The sequence below is a fragment of the Phragmites australis genome, chromosome 4, assembly GCF_958298935.1.
Source record: "Phragmites australis chromosome 4, lpPhrAust1.1, whole genome shotgun sequence".
Lineage (NCBI taxonomy): Eukaryota > Viridiplantae > Streptophyta > Magnoliopsida > Poales > Poaceae > Phragmites > Phragmites australis.
This window is the reverse complement of record NC_084924.1, coordinates 4,857,684-4,875,468: the sequence shown is the minus strand read 5'-3', so window position 1 is coordinate 4,875,468 and position 17,785 is coordinate 4,857,684. Positions and strand designations below refer to the sequence as shown.

Here is a 17,785-nt window from a genome sequence, read left to right as displayed (position 1 = left end):
GAGAGCAACAATTATAAAGTTGTCTATTTTCATTTTTTGAGGTGTCTACTTTGAAATATAAAGTGGTGGCAGAAAGCTACTTCTACGAATTCATCAATCGGAGCATTATTTACTACTTTGAAAATAGTGAACTACTTTGTATTCAAGTGGGCCCACACCAATTTTTTGTACTGCATAATATGATTGAACCAATTTAAATTAAATATGGGTTGGGAACAATTTCATATATTATTTAACAAATGTACATGACTTATAACAAATATTTTAAGAACATTGGAATATTATGTCATGCTAATCTGCTGCCAAGCCAGAGAACCCATTTCCAAGGGCACACTAGGAGAGAGGAAGCGGAGGAAGGCCTGGCGTGATGACACATTTTGTCACACCAAGCACCCTAGAGTGACAAACCTTGCAGCCACGCCAGCACCTAGCCATGTCCAGGGGTTCACTCGGAGCGATGTGCTGTGTCACGCCAATGTCCTTGGTGTGATAGGGTAGTCACACCAGGCACTTCGGCGTGACAGGCCTATAATGCAAATCGAAGGTTATATAGGCCTGTCACGCCAAAGGTGCTTGGCATGATTATTTTTTTGGCCGCGCCATTTTCTTTGGCATGACAAGCCTATATACTCACACAAACCTGAGCTGTTTCTCATCTTGCTAACAATCTCGCAAGCTGCTGATTTACAACTCTAAGCATGATGACAGTCCCACTCATGTTAGTTTGCTCTTCAGGTTTGGCGATATATGAGTAGCATCCTTGCTTCTTCTCACAACCAGGCAGCTTCAGCTAAGTGGGAGCTAGGTGAAAACATATATGACAAGGAAGTGGTTATTTAAGTGGTTGTGTGAGTAGCATAGCAGCCACCGCTCACTCGAACCCAAAGAATAAAGAATGCAAACCACTTAAATTTCATCATTGCTACTCAAGATCCTAAAGAGGGAAACTGAGGGGATGTTGCATACATATAGTCCACACAAAAGCATCGCACACATGGTATTGTTTAGTAGCACAAGCAACACGATGAAACTAAAGTGTCAACACAAGATAGTTAACACATGATATTGTTCAAGCACCGCACACATGACATTGTTCACTACTCAGCCATGTGGTGTGTATGGCTTCTTCTTTCTCCAATCACGGTCTGGTTTGGTAGAAAGGATATTTGCACTCGCAATTTCACTCTAGTCACGTGCATGCAACGGCTTCTATGAAGGCTGTGTCGATGGAGGAGCGCTTGCGAGCTGTGAGCTCCCGATCTCATCGGGCTCGTAGGATGGATCGTCACCCTCCGAGTTGTCTTCCTAACTCTCGGAGGGTTCCTCGCATCAGTCCTTACCTTTCCCACGTGTAGCCACTCCCAAGGAGGTAGGGACAGTCCTTGAACTAGCGCGCGATGCTGTGTGAGCAACACTAGCACTGCAACTAGGAGCCCTAGTACCATAGTGCACCAGTGTCTGCTAGGTCGAAGCTATCACGTGGCCAGTAGTTGGCTGGGAAGAAAAAGCACCTAGTTCTAGTGCCACATCCACGACTAGAGGTGGGGTAAATATGCGCCTCAACAATTTCTTATAAAATAGACAGCCTTCTCCAATTTTTAATCACTCAGCGCATCTCAAAGCTTGATCGGAAGCAAAATACTCAGAGAGATAAAGCGAGATGGAAAGTTTCAAGGTAATATGACTCCATAGATGAAATATGAACCATAGGTTCTATTCAAAACCATTCCATGTATATTTGTGCCCAAAATCTCGTGACTTTGAAGATGAATGAAATGGAGACGAGATCACCGGGCAAGTAAACTTTCTAAGATGATGATCTAGAGGCAAGGGAATTTAAGACCCCATCACATATGCATGTGTATGTGAATTATATACCTCTAGCATTAAGAAAATCAACTTCCCAAGGTGTTGAAATTATAGCTCCAAAAGAAAAATAAAAATCAACAACAAAACACCAAAAATTGCAAACTTGCAAGGGAACCAATAGAAGGAAACTAGAAGGAAGAAAATTTAATCATAAGCAAAAACCTAAACTTCATTACTCAAAATGGTCAGCCCTATTTTAAATGAACTGCAAAGATTTATCTCTCAAAGCTTACCTATTGCAAAGGCTAAGCACTCTTCCCCTCCTCTAAAAGTCTAACACAAAGCTCTTATATGGATGACTCAAAGGGGTGGCTTTCCCAATCAGCCAAACCCCTCTATTTATAGCCTAGGAAATTTGACCCCCAAGTTTCCTTAACTATTCCTAAAATACCCCTCTCTTGTAGTACATTCCTACATACCACCGGGGGTATTTTGGTCTATTTTCTCCTTCATTCATCGAACGATCGTGGCATCTTCATGACTTAGTTTTGTCTCGACGCAAGCTTCGCGATGATGCCACATGCACTCTATCCACCCGCGGTTTTGTGGCCAAATTAGGAAACTGACACGCTTGCTTCTTAAGGCTTGACTTACAACTGCTTGCTTTGATCTCAAGCAAGTCTTCCGATGTTGATGTGTGTCCTCCGTCTTACGATCTTGACCACCGGCAAATCTCTCCCGCTTCCGACCTCTCGGACCGCCTTATCACTTGCACCGGCATCCCCTTCGCTTGACTTTGTCAACACGTCGCCTTCATCAACCTTCATCTCTTGCCTTGCTTGACCTCTAAGTGTACCGCTAGGATCATCCTTGACTCCGCTCAGCCTATTGATCGTCCAGCACCCAAGTTGCATCCATCACCTGCACACTATGCGACCAGCAAACATGCATCTCTAGAACCATATAGTATCATCACATATTAGTCCAAATCGAAATCAAGTTGAAAAAAGTTAGACGTAACAAAAATGTGAACATCGGATGGTCCGACGCTCACACTAGTGCAACATCGGACCATCCGGTGAGTACAACTCCATTGGAACCAAGTTTGCATTTCTCTCTGAAAAAATTTGCCTCAACATTTGCCTCAGAACTGAAAAGATCTGGTGATACTCTCCGATGTTCACACGCCCATCACCGGACAATCCGGTGAGTATATCTTCACTGGAACTTAATTTTTCAACCTCTCTAGAAATCTTTGTCCGATGAAGCCTCCGGTGATCACCCATTTACACACCAGACCATCCGGTGAGGCTACCGCACCAGACTTTCACATTTGCACCTTTCTCTGAAAAAATTAATCCGGTGCTCACTCTCACATACACTGGACCTTTCGGTGAATGAATTTATTTCTGCCTCTATGATGAAAAGCTCTAGTGCCCACATCTACCACACACCAGACTATTCGGTGATGTCAAAAACCCTCACACTGGACTATCCGGTGAGTGCAAATTTCTTGCACCGAGACACCGATAAAATCTCCAACTCTTTGTTACTTTGGTTAGACAAAATCAATATTGCAGTATATAACCATGCATATGCTAATCAATAAAAGCTATACAAACATCAATCACTTATCACATAAGATAAATCAAGGTACATCTCAACTTAGTTTCTCAGTGATCTTCCATCATCGGCCATCACTTGAAATAAAATGGACAGATACACCTTATCTACAATCTCTAAGAAATTTGATAATGTACCTCTCCTTCGCATAAGAATAAACCACGTCATACGGCCTGTGGTACCGCACTACGTATTCCTTGAACTAGAACTTCACTTCGTCAAGACTATCAAATATCATCCCATTCTTGATCAACTTCTCACTGTCCCGTTCCTCATCCATAGTTATTAAGCATTATCACATAGAGCTTTCTTGGTCAATGAAATATCCACGTAGTTCGACACCTCAGTCACATCCTCATGTATAACCTTCAGTATCCTCATCTCCTACTCTATGTATATTACATTCCACTAAGCCTCCTCCTCATCCTCGCCCTATTCGCCTTCCACCTCAGCACCCACGTGTCGTTGCTCAACACCAGACACATGTTCTACTTCTTCTACATCATCACCTTCACCTTTGGCCTCACTGTCCGACAAAAAGATTTGTATTTTCTCAACATTTGCATGTGCCTCCTCATCCTAAAAAAACCATCGTCTAAATCATTACTTACCACAGCCAAATCAAAGTTATTGGAATCACTGGTAGCTATCTCCTAAACAGAGGCATGGGATACCTCCAGAACCATAACATCGGCGAGTTCGGAGACACCGGCCACCTCTCGGACATTGGCGGCAATTTTTCGAGTCAAATGCTAAATAGGCTCTACTTCGTGTCTAATACTACCCAGCATATCTTGAATCGATGGCATCAAGCTTCCCCCGTACCCACATCAACTACAACCTCTACGCAACAAATTTGAGAATCATTCACACAATCCTTGTATAGCTTCCAATCATTCTCCGACGCCAACTCTACGATAATATAGTGAGCCCTACCACCACAGTCGGTATCAAACTTTCCACGTACAGTTACATCACATGCATCCGCATCAATATTCATAATTGACTTAACATGAGCAACAATTTCATCGAAGCAAGACGAGTTTTTAAATTTCAACACTTACTCTCTCATCTTATCAAACTCCTCATTTACATTACTCGTGCCACCACAGAAGACATGAATAATCCGATCTATCTATACAAACCATCCAAACATTTCACGTATAAAAAATATACATCGCTCTAACACATACAAAACCTACACATAATCCATTCCAATCCATACCCCTCATCATTTCATCACAACAATTCAAAATTACTCATATATATATATATATATATATATATATATATATATATATATATATATATATATAGAAGAACATGCTTTACTCATACACATTAAGCCTAATCATATATGATTCTATTTCCTACGCTCAAATAATTACATGCAACAAATTCTATACGTTACACATGTTTAACTATACATCCATATCATGATATTTGACCTCCGATCTAACCCAAACAATACAAATTCATGAACACATCATCAACAAAATCCTAAACGCTAACTGCCTTGAACTAAGAATGCAAGCCAAAAAAAACTAAAAAAAAACTTAGAGAGAATGGAAGGTTACCTTCCTAAGACATGTTCCCGCAAAATCCCCTTCGAATAGGGTCCGATTACTGGACGAGGGGGAGGGGGGTCGTCGGTTAGTCTTGAGCTTCGCCGCCTGTGTCACCTCTGGTTGGGCTATAATAGGAGGAGGAAGAAAGGTGCGGGAGAGAATGGCCGACGTGACTCCCTATATGCCCTTGAGTCATGTCAAAGATGTTAGTGTGACATGCAGTCACGCTAACCTCTTTGGAGCGACTCAGCGCTACCATATCGAGCCACATGTCAAGGTGTCGGGTAGACGCTAGCGTGACCATCCTAGTCACTTCATATGCATTGACGTGACACGTTAATGAGTCACATCATATACTTTAGCGTGATAAAATAGACTAGTTCCTAAAAATTTAGGTTTACATGTGCTGTTTTTAAAATATTAGTTTAAAAAAAACTAAAATAAAAAATTCCTTAGCATCCTCTTCGCTGGGCCCTCGTGCGTGGATCATTGCGTCAGTTCAGCACCATTCCGTGGAATCTTTTTTATTTTTATATTTTTATATTTCAATATTTACAAAAGTATATACCCACTTTAAACTATTACATATTTAGATTACCATTGTCCGTTGGTTCGGCGACAACACGGTGTCATATATATAACGAGTGGCACCTTTGAAAAATAAAATAAAAATTATGTTCTATTACTCTCAATTCAAAATACTATCGCAATAGTCATAAAACATTTAAAAAAATGTATGTTAAAGAGGATACTAAGGATCTACTGTCTGTGTACAATAAAATTTGTTTTTTTCTCATCGTAAAGTTATTGATTTGAGTTGAAATTCTTTTTGAGAGATAGATTATAGCATCCTCTGTAACATATTTTTTTCAAAACAATCATGACTATTTTAATAGTGTTTTAAATTTTGAAAGTAATAAAATACAATATTATTATTATTTAGTTATCGTCTGTTAGAAGGGTGATATCTTTATTTTTTAAAATGTGTCGCCCGTTAAAATTATAACTCATTATTATTTTCCAATCCATAGCGATGTTATCATCTTCCAACGGGGGATAATAGTTTATATATACAACATTTTAAAATGAGCAGGTACTTTTATAAATATTGAAAAAAATTCCCTATCCGTGTTGTGCTAACGATCTCCTAGCAGGCCGGCTTCATAGTCCATACCACCCCTTCGCGTGGGCCGCGTGCGGATGGCACCTGCGTTGTGCACAGCAGGTGGGCTGTTCCCCACTCAAATCCCATCCTCCAACGCAATCATCCGGGGCCGCTCGTTCGCGAGTCTGGCAACCCACGCCACGAGGCTGGGTTGGGTTACCCGCCTGACGCCACCCGGGCCGCGCGTTGATGCCCTTCGTGCTACGGGCTTCTGTTCCCCACCAAACCAGATACACTTCTGGGGGGCCGCTGCCGCGAGACAGCAGCATATGGGCCTTTCTCTTACCACCGTACTCCACTACACCTGGTCACAAACCGAGTTTTTTTTTATATTTTTTTATTAAAAATTTAAATAAATAGATTTCTCATAAAAAAAATTATAAAACTAAACGCCTATCATCCTCTTAAGAGCGATTATACCTACCGCGCGCTGAGCAGTCCCAGACTCTTACCGCGGGCGGTATATATGAACAGTAAATCTCGGTGATCACTACTTCGAAGTTCAATTTCGCATTGTACCTTCTCTATTCAAAACAGTGATGTTCTGTTGCTTCAAAAATCCAAAACTTTTTGTACGTGTTTCATAATTCATGTGCAACCCATTTTAGTTGAATTCACCCAAAAATCCTATGTAAAATTTAAACTAAAATTCTCCAAAAAAGGCTATTTTTATAACTTCTAGCAATTGTTAGAGCCTCAAATAAATTTCTAAAAAACTGGTAAAATTCACTAATATTCTTCTTATGTGATGTGATAATTTCTAAAATTATTTTTAGCACTAGGTTTATATATGTTTGAATTCAAATTAAGTTAAAAGAAGAATATCACATGAAATTATAAAAATACAAATAAATGGTGCATTACAAAGGAATCCACTTTTTTACCATATAATATAGGGCTGAAAATAATTTTATAAATTATCACATCACATAAGAAAAATATTAGTGAATTTTACCAGATTTTTAGAAATTTATTTGAGGCCCTAACAATTGCTAGAAGTTATAAAAGTAGCCTTTTTTGGATAATTTTAGTTTAAATTCTACACATAATTTTTGGGTGAATTTAATTAAAATGGGTTGCACATGGATTATGTAACACGTACAAAAAGTTTTAGGAGGTTTGGAGCAACAAAATATCATTGTTTTGAATAGAGAAGATATGAAGTAAATTGAATTTTGGAGTAATGAAAGGGCGGTAAGAGTACGTGGGACTGCTTACCGCCCTCTCACGAGGTGGTAAGTGCCTAACCGCCTTATAAGAGGGTGGTAGGCGTTTAGTTTAGTAATTTTTTCTACGAAAAATCTATTTATTTAAATTTTTAATTAAAAAAATATAAAAATAAAAAAAGCTCGTTACAAACCAACGCCGGGCCGGACAATCGAGGGCCAGTTTTAACCTCGACATGGCTGACATTTCACGGAAGGGAAAATTTTCGCTAGTCCTCAAGTATGGAGATCTTTATTTATATTAAAATTCATGTTAAATTGATAGATAAAAAACTATAAATATATAAGATACTAAGTGGATGAATAGATATCATGAGAGGGCGTGAACGGATCCACGTTGGTGCAAGGTATTCAACTGAATACCTAACTTTTTTTAAAAAAAATAAGTATATAGCAGCTATACTATATATATATATAGCTTGCTGTTTTAATACATCAGACCACCTAGTAAAATATGAGTCAAAGCTAATATTCATCCTCCACTCGATCTATTAACTGAAAAAAAAAATCACATTTTTATATCACAACAGTAAGCATCACGAGTACATAATCTTCGTGCCATATCTACTGAGTACGTAATCGTTAAATTCTGCATCCATCACTGTGAGAGAGGACAATAGCTACAGGTCATCCGCATTACCGCGGAGCTGGAGCTAAAAAATGGACGAGCAGCAGCACCTACGTTCCTTCACTCGTGAACCCATCGCCGGGGGAGTTAATGCTGCAGCTCCTACATTGTTGCCAGCTGTGGCGACCAGGCTGCTCATTACTTTGCTGCCGATCGAGTTCGTTAATCGTGGCGGCACAACAGCCCTGGGGACTGGGGACGGCGGACGGGGTTGTTGATCTCATGAAGTCATGATGATGCGAGTGTGCGAGTGCGACCCGGTCTGTTCCGCCGCACTGTGCGGCATTTCCTCACCAGGTGTACGGCCGTCATACGGGCGGTTTAACTCTGTGCTTGCTGTGCATTGGTTGCACACGGACAGTGCGTGGGTCGTGCAGGGCAGCCACACTGATGGGTAACGACAGGTGTGTTTGTAAACCTCGAATTGCGTACCTGTTGAAAAGAAATCGATCTGGATCTGATCCGGGCAACAGTTTCTGACCGCGTCTCAGCACTTCTGAAACGTACTACAATCAATTACCAACATACGAGCTGAGAACATACGTACTGTACCAACTTTAGTCTTCAAAAAATAAAGGATAAAACATGGTGCCTGCTTGTCAGATTTACTCCAGATCGAGCAATATGTACCAAACCGAAACTGTATATTTACCGAAGAACAATGGTGTCCATCAACAGTGCAACGGCTTTTACCGTGCCGCTGCCACTCCGTCCACAGAAACCACACACCACCGGCAAATTTGCTGGACGTCCGATCCGGACACATGCATGCAAGCTAGACATTCCCCCTCACGACCCCAGGCGGTACATGCCGTCCGCCGTGAAGGACAGCGCCGCGGCGCCCGGCGGGACGTGGAACCCGCCGTCGATCATCGCGAACGGCTGCATGCCCTCCGATGTTGGCTTCCAATGCCGCTTCCGCTGGTTGATGAACCAGTTGTTGATCTGCTTCAGGTCCAGTCCTGTCGTCTCTGCCAACGCGATCTTCTCCGTCTCCTGTACACGCGCAGCGTCCCGAATATTAATCAACTCGCAACACAGCTTCCATCGCGTACCGACAGTCATACAAATATGTAACTATGAGATTGGAATGCATAGGGTCATACAGAAGGGTAGGGCCACTTGTAGTGCAGCTCCCACCAGTGCAGTAGCTTCTGCCTGGCCTCCTTGGGGAGCTTCCCTTTCTTCTTCCTCTTGGAGAACTCCTGCCGGAGGCCGCCCAAGTAACTGCCGTACTTCCTCAGAAGCTGGTGCTTGAGCTCCTTGTCCTCGTCGCAGGGATCGACCTCCTCGGGGCAGCTCGTGTCTTGGTCATCCTCAGACGATCCGGCGCCTTCACGGTTACTGTCTGCTGGTAAAGATTATTAGCAAAGGAAAGGTTAGTTAAAAATGGTCACACTTTTGTCTTACAGATTAGACCAGTTATGACAAAGTTTTGGTAAGATTGTACTACGGAATTACGCAGAGATGTAAAACTTGTTTCTCAATTAATTCTGTCTGCTTAGATAGGTGAGACGATACCACGTAACAGTAGATTAGAGCCTAGGGCCACTGCACGAAAAAAATACTAGGTTTGTTGCGGTTATATCGGTCGAAGAGCATCTCTAATATTACTTAGATAGCTGCTATCTATAAAAGTCGTATATAGCACTAATAGATAATGTTATAAATAACCTCTCTAATTATTTAAATATAACACTGTCTATAAATCAATATAGATCTACTGCAATAGAATGCAAGATCAATAGATTAAATGAGTAGATTATATACTGATGAGTAATCTAAATTTTATCTCTCTTTATTACTCTCCCTTCCATATAGATAAAAATCTAATATAGACAATCTTATAGCTACCTGATATGTATTATTCGAGACGCTCTAACATCATTACTTTAACTTTGAACTGGGAACTCCTTTAATTTAAAGGGAAAATAACATTAAAGAAACGTCCAAATGTAAGGCTATGTACACGGAGTTTATCTCTTTTATAATATTTCAAATCAAATAGCATATTTAGTAGCCTTGCAAGCCGCAAACAGAGGGATCATTCTCTTTTACCACATAGAGACAGCCAACATCGACCTCATGTAGTAATACGGTATTAACTCTCTGGAGTTACAAAGTTGGATGGAAATGAGGATTTCAAATGGAGAAGAACATTATACTACAGTACAAAAATAAATCCATACACGCATTCTGTTGAAACATCTTCAACAGCTGTGACATCTAGGTGCATGATTCCACAAGAAAAAATCTAGGTGCATGATAATTGTAATTTAGAATGCGCGCAAAGCGAAAACTGTTAAAATCATTTAAAGCGCAACTGCCATCTTAGAGCAACTTAAGAGAAAAGCTAGTAACATTTACAATAGAAATGGAAAACAAAAATAGAGAAAATAGTAAAAACATAAAAATAATTATTCTTCAATGATTTGTCTTTCTACATTTCTCTATACGGCAATCTAGTCTTATACTCCCGCCATTTCTTTTTATAGGGTGTATTAAGATTTGATAAAGTTTTCCAAAATATATTTTAATCATTAATTTTTCTTACAATATATTATCAATTGCTACAAAACTAATATCTTATTAAAAGATATGTGAAATATGAATTTATTGATACATCTTTTGTACACTAAATATGTATATAATTTGACTAATTATTGATTAGAATTTATAAAGTTTAACTTTCTCGAATTCTAATAACTGTATGTCAAAACAGAGGGAGTACTAGAAGCGCATGAGCTTGCTTCAAATTTGAGAATCTACATAAATAATTAAACTCATGCCCAACCAAAAATATTTCACAAGAAAATGGTATCAAAATCTTAAATAATGTGAAAAATATGGATATATTGTTCATATTATACACTTGCTAAAGAAGAGAAGAAATTACAAGATACAAATTTACAGGCTACTAATCACCAATTCACGTATCAATGTTCCGTAGTGAACAATTCCATAAGTAGCCAGTGAAACGCTATCACATCCCAAAACGCTAATCACGTGATTAAGCATTCATAATCATCATAGCATTATGTTTGTGCAAATTTGTTTAATCATTTAAGTTTAAACATGTTTCAAAAGTACTTGAAGTCAGTTTAGAGCCTTTTAGGAAAACTCTAAATGCCTTGGACATGAAGAAGAATAGAAACAGGGGGAAATTAGGAAATTTAAACAAAAGACCCTTCTAGCGGTCTAACTAGGATTTTCAGTGGTCTGACCACTAGAGGGCAGCCACATAGATTTGTCACATGGGCTTCCCGCGATCTGACCGACCCCTCCCATGCTCTGACCGTCATAGCGCAGAGGCTCCACTTAAAGAAATCGGCCAACTCTCTCACACTCACTTCACACTCTCACTCTCACTCACTCCTTCACCCACACCAAGAGAGAGGGAGAGATCACCTCGACCTCCACGAGGACCGGAGATTGACGGAGGGAACTTTCTCGAGCTCCCCGAAGGCTTCCTCAAGCTCATCCCCTTCACCCTTGTCGTCGGTGAAGTTTCCACACGAGTTCATCAACCTCAAGCCCCTACACCACCTCAGAGCCCGATCTCCAAATCGGATCTTCCCCAGAGTGAACCCCTCGAATAGAAAGCTTCCCACTACTACAGAAACGATCATATATGTCGGCTCATCACTGATGGTTTCTAATGAGCCAACAGTGATGGTGCTTTACTATCACTCCATATGCCTCGCGAGAAAAATCAACCAATACGCCTTACGAACTAACAATGACAAAGGGAAACATTGCCGGCTAATAACTTGAGCTGTTAGTGATGCCCTTCACTGCCGGTTTATAGTACCAATTGGTAGTGAAGGTGCGATCGGACCCAAAATTTCATTCCAATGGACTTTTGATCGTAGAAACTCACGTTCGGCTCTCTCTCTTATCTTTCACGTTCGGCTGGCTCCTTATCCACCCACATTCAGCTCTCTCTCCCCCCCTTATCCTCCCCACCATCTCACTCCTCTGCATCGGCTTCCTCCTCATGGACTCGCTCTAGATCTGGACATGAGGAGGCGTCGGCTGGGGTTGGGGGCGTGGTGGGCGCAGCGCTGGTGGTGGCGGGCAAGGATGGCGCTGCTCCACCAGCCCTGGCCCCTGCGTGGCTCTCCTACTCTCCACTTGTTCCACATGGCCTCCTTCTTCCCTAGGCCCTGGCACCGGTGCGGCTCTCAACGGCGGCACAGGTGGACACGATCCATCCCTCCTCCCTGCGTTCTTCCTCTCCTCGCTCACGGGGACCAACCCAGCCTCCTCGCACCATTGCATTTCCATCGCCGCTGACCTCTCTGATGAGTCCGCCTTCGCCGTCAAGTGGGCCGTGTAGAACTACCTCCACCCAAGCGACGCCGTCGTGCTACTCCACGTGCACCTCACGACCACTTGGACGGTTGCTGAGACGATTGTTTGTGATTGTTTATGAGATTGTTTGTGAGATTGATTGTGACCGTGGCGGAAGGAGCACCGTATCGAGCGACAACGATAGCAGCAGCTGATCTGGCTCCTAAGCAGGCTCATTTTATTTATTTTTTTTGTTTTCTAGAATGGGCAACACTGCCAGCTTGGCAACCGACAGTGATAGTCCTCTGACTATCACTGCCTGTTGTCCACTACCGGCTCCAAAGCCGGCAGCGAAGGTAGTTTTGGAGCCGGTAGTGAAGTATGTTTCTGTTGTAGTGTCCCTACGGTAAGGTGAGACGTCCTCTACCATTTTCCCATTGTTTCCGAACTCTAATCGATTCCCATGTCGTTTAGACCCAAGCTTAACCCTAACCTAGGGCTTATCCATAGGGTATTTTGAGTTTAGCTCAGTGAATGTTATCCAAATTACTTTAGAAACACTTCACTGGTCTTATAGAGCATTTTGGTACCCTTCATGGTCGAAGGTTTCACCGGAGCCTTCGCCGGTAGCCTCACAAAGTGGTGCCGACAGGGTCTCACGGTCAGACCGCTACTAGGGCTGATCAACCACTAGGCTCTAAAACCTTCTGCATGCCGACGGTCTGACCACCACCTCTATGTCGGTCTGACCGCCAGCCATGCAATGTTGTATGTACTTAGGTTACCTTGTCTGGAGTTTCAAACTTCGGAACCCTAATCATTTGGTGGTCTTTTGCAAATATTTTCGAAACACAATGCTCTATTAATTTTCAAGCATGCATCATATGCACATTTTTCTATCATTTGATTATTTTTGCAATGCATTCTTGATTCGTTTAGAGAGTGTTACACCGACGGTCCAAACGAGTGAAGGCACCGTTGAGCTGCCTGAGTTCTGTGAGTGCTATATGGGCAGTATCAAGCTACTACAAGAGCAGCAAGGTAAGCATCTAAGTATACTCAACTACTACTTTAGATCTCATATTGTATAACTTGATATATTACGCTTTATGTATGTTTGCATGAGTAGTGGGTCCATTGTCGAGTTTTGATAGGTAGAACCTATGTTGATGAATTGCATTATCTCTACCTTGAGTTGTTGATGATCTATATCATTGTAGCCTTGATAACATCGTTGATGTATAACTTAAGAGTTATTCGAAATATTTAGCAATGCATAGATCCTCGGTAGAAGTTAAGCAATGGTCCAACCGTTGTTTACAAGCTTAGAGCTTATTTATTATTTACAACACAATGATAATTATGTGGGTTATATGAGATGTGAGGATGAGGCGATATGTGGGTGATGCTACGGCTAGGTCGAGAGAGGAGCCCATATGTCATAGACTGCTTGCATCGTTTAAACACAGTCTGTCGGTGTCGTTGGCTTTAGCACTTTTCTTACAACCACATATTCGGATAATGGACAAATGAGCTAAATATCATACGATGTGCGGACGCTTTCCTTGTGGCCCTATGACGCAATATGGGATGGAGTGGTATGGTATGTTGGGTTATGGTTGAGATGGTTCTATTTATAGATACACTTGTTATGATTCCAGTTACATATGTTCTTGTGGTGATTATGGGATAGAATGATATCTGTGGTTATGTATATCAAGCTGTATTTCACTTATGAAATTTACTTAACCATGTGGCCGATTCCTTACTAATACCTCAATGCATTCTCCTTGTAGTCGGGTTATTTATATGTACTTATTATGGATTAAATCTTACGAGTACCTTTGTACTCACGTTGCTCTTTCAAGTTCTACCGGTAGGAGAGGAGTTTGTGTTTGGATACCTCACGTCCACCGAAGTAGGTGGTAGGAATGAGTAGTGCAAGCTACTTGTGTGGTGAGGTTTTTAGGTGGAGACTAAGGACATATGACTTTACCTAATTTTTGTTGGTTCATACATGTTAATCTTCCACTGTATAGGTTCTAGTTTTAATAAGGAGGTGATATATTCTTTATACTTCTAGCTTTCTTTTGATATAAATTATTGTAAATGGTTGAATGCTTGAGAACTTGTAATATAATTTAATTACTTGCTCTTTATTAAGTTTTATTGTGATGCTATATATATTGGAAAGACATGTGTTCTGATCTTGAACATAAAACACGTGTTGAGACTATCAGGATGGCATTCCATTAAACATCATGATCGTGATTAAGCAAATGATCATCTTGATGATTAATTAAAATACTATTTGAACGTTTCATCACAAATACTCAACGTTTTAATTAATAAAAGATAATGAGACTCACGTTCCAGGGACATGCATAATAGCTAGCTTCGGTTTAAGCTTCTCACTCCCTAGGTGATCTGGTCTATTGTTTTAAATTTATGTTCTACACTGCCAGTAGTGTTGCACATAGTTTATGTAGAATAAATCCTTTGGCAGGGTCATTAGGTTCTATTCTTGATAAAAAGAAGATCAATTGGTTCCAGGTATTTTCCATCTTATTAGCTAGCATTGTGGACCAACAATTATACAAGAAAATAGAGTGACAATAATAAGTCTAAACGAATGACAAAACCATAATCTTTTATACTCAAACTTAGCTTGAAGCGAATGTGCCTTTTGACATTCCCTTAAATCTATCTATTGTCATAACCATCTTCACACAACATTCGAGGGTGCAGTGGAGACGTGGAGAGAGAGAGGAGATGAGGAGATGGGGAAGGCACGCGACATCGCGTTGGCTCGGGAGACGGTGGGCTCAGAGAATGTATACAAGGTGGCTACCTGAGGACGGTGAGAGGAGATGAGGAGACGGTGAGAGGAGATTGTGGAGAGAGGAATGAGAAGACAGTAAAGGCGCGTATTGGCTCTGGAGATGGCGAGCACGACTGACGTAGAGCCTGGTGAACGGTGGCTACAACAAGGAGCTCTGTGAGTGGTGTCGAAATCGGGCATGAAGAGTAGAGACGGATCACTGCTGGTTCTTATTAACGTAGTTTTTTTTTGCGTGCCTAGAATTTAAGAACTGACAGTAAAGAAGAGACACAAATGAACCTCTCTACAGTAGTGTCTGCTGACAGCACTAGATCTTTTCTGATTTATCATTCAGTAGGAGAGATCGTTACTGACATATCAAGAACAGCAGCACTACATTGGCCATATCCAGAGCAGAGGGGGTGAGACCGGCAGCATAATGGTGGGTGGCAGAAGAGGAATAGGCAAAGTGAACTGGTAAAGGACGCATGCAACCATGACAAGTGTGTTATAGCTGGAGCCTTACCCGGATACCCCACTCAACTAGATCAAGGGACAAAGCGCACAGTGTAGTAACAGTGCATATCCATCTTCAACAGTGAAGCTATTTATTTGGCGACCGTTAAACACTCGCGGAGACACGATGACAACAGTTCCACCGCTCATCCACTGCCACACCTGCGTTCCAACAGCTACCTGTTGCATCTAAATTTAACCACTATAGTCTATATATCCTCAGTAAACGAGCTATATGTTTCGGCTTGTTGTTAACATTAATTAATATCTACCAAGAAGAACAATATTATTTGAAACAAGAATAACGATATTTACCCCAATATCTCTTTCTGATTAGCCCTACACACAGAGCTACACAGCACAAGGAAAGAAAAGATCAGATATGGATGTTAAACAAGAAACAGAGACTGGAGATAGAGATAACGTAACTTGCACACAATTTTTCCTTGCAACTGTGATATGTCCTTATGCATGTTAGTAATCATGTAACTGAAGAACTCCTTAAAAGTTCAAAGCCTTGTGCTCCAACATTATTCCATGGTAACAAAGGTCTCAAATATTGCTTATACAATACGAGCTCAAGCTAATAAACAAGAGGTGGAGAGCCATGAAACCTCGAGCTAACTGTGGCATCGTGATGCTAAACTTTGTATCACATGATATACAGGACCCTGACTAAATTTTTGTTTTCTACTAATCCATTATATATAGCCGTCTATGTGACACTCTATACCCAGTTGGCTATCATATATATCATTATACTTCGATTATCAAACAAGTGAGCTAATGCATGCAAACCTTATCCCCTCCCCGAATACACAAAGCTACAAAATTAACGGCCGTAGCAACAGCGTGAATCCGAAGATGGGAAGAAAGCAAGCTCAGTTCCATCGCATAAACCGGACACTATTTCCCGATGTGGTAAGCAACCATTCTCAAAAGAACCATACATACCAGTGATCGAATCGAGCTGCCTCTCCACGCTGTTGAAGAACTCCGCCGCTTCCTGGATCGGCCGCGCCAGCTCTTCCTGGTACTTCACCAGCATGTTGCAATAAGCCTCCTGCAATGACAAGCAGGAGCATCTAATATTTGAGAGCAACATGGACAAAAAAGTATCGCATGCAGCGAATCGATAGATCAAAATACGGCGGACCATGAACAGGTCGAGCTCCGGGTCAGCACGCGGCGGCTCGTGCTGACGCCGGCCTTGCCCGGGCTGCGCCTCCAGATTTGCCGCCACATCCGAGAGCCTATCCGCCACATCCGGCGGCGCCCCGACCTGCGACAACAGATAATGGAATATATGATATATAATTATATATATTCCTGACCTAATTAAACTAGTCCTGTGCATGTACTAACCTTTTGGCAGTCCAAGTAGGCGGCGAGGAGAGCCGAGTACTGGGGGTGCGACATGATCTTGGCCTTGATGGTCTCGGCATCCGCCGGCGAGAACTCTCCCTGTACCACTGCTCCGTCTTTTCGGTGGCTATGCTGCGCCGACGATGGGTCAGCAAGTAACTGTTGCAAAGCAAGCCGCGAGCTGTGCTGCTGCCCATCCGGCGGAGGAATCACCTGTGCCGACGCCACAGCCGGCAACGGAAGCTGCAAGAAGGAAGCCTTGGAGGTACTGCTGCCTCCTCCGCCAAGATTCACGAAGCTCTCCATGACGGTTTCTGTGTGTTCCGATGAGAAGACAAGAGGATCAAGAGATGAGGCCAAGACTCGAGAAACCCTAGCTAGCAAGGACGGGAGGAAGGAGATGAACTCATTTGATGGAGATACCGGGGATGGGAAGATGGGAGAAGAGAGGAGGAAAGGCTCGGGGTGAATGATGCGCGTGTGGTTGGTGGCTGGGCTTTGTTCTCATGTCAAGTCAGAGTAAAGATGAAGCTGTGTGTTGCTGTTGGTAGCTGCTGCTGTTACAACACACCACAGCTACCTGCCAGGGAAAGATCCATACTAAGGCGGAGATGCATCATACGTATCACATGCAGATGCGTGTATCTTTTTCATGTTCTTCAGTTCTTGCGTGGGACGGATTTTTTGAGGTTTCGGGTGCCGTCGGCCTGAAGGAGCAGCCACAGCGGTGAGTTGTTTCATCCACAAGCAGTGCCAGGCGTCACATAGCGG

The 17,785-nt window shown here is 42.0% G+C and overlaps 1 protein-coding gene across 5 annotated transcripts; it reads right to left on the bottom strand.

The window, feature by feature from the left end:
* Positions 1–8,551: 8,551 nt before the first annotated feature.
* LOC133915351 (homeobox protein rough sheath 1-like) lies at positions 8,552–17,683 on the bottom strand. Of its 5 annotated transcripts, none has more exons than XM_062358484.1 (7): positions 17,438–17,683; positions 17,228–17,328; positions 17,015–17,146; positions 16,806–16,931; positions 16,604–16,712; positions 9,126–9,370; positions 8,552–9,015 (listed from the first exon to the last, which is right to left on the bottom strand). In XM_062358484.1, exons 1-7 carry the CDS (start codon positions 17,520–17,522, stop codon positions 8,809–8,811), a joined length of 1,005 nt encoding a protein of 334 aa, XP_062214468.1. In that variant the 5' UTR covers positions 17,523–17,683; the 3' UTR covers positions 8,552–8,808. The 5 variants fall into 5 exon arrangements, with proteins under 5 accessions (XP_062214468.1, XP_062214470.1, XP_062214466.1 ...); XM_062358486.1 differs by having other exon boundaries at positions 17,015–17,141; XM_062358482.1 differs by having other exon boundaries at positions 17,015–17,328.
* Positions 17,684–17,785: the final 102 nt, after the last annotated feature.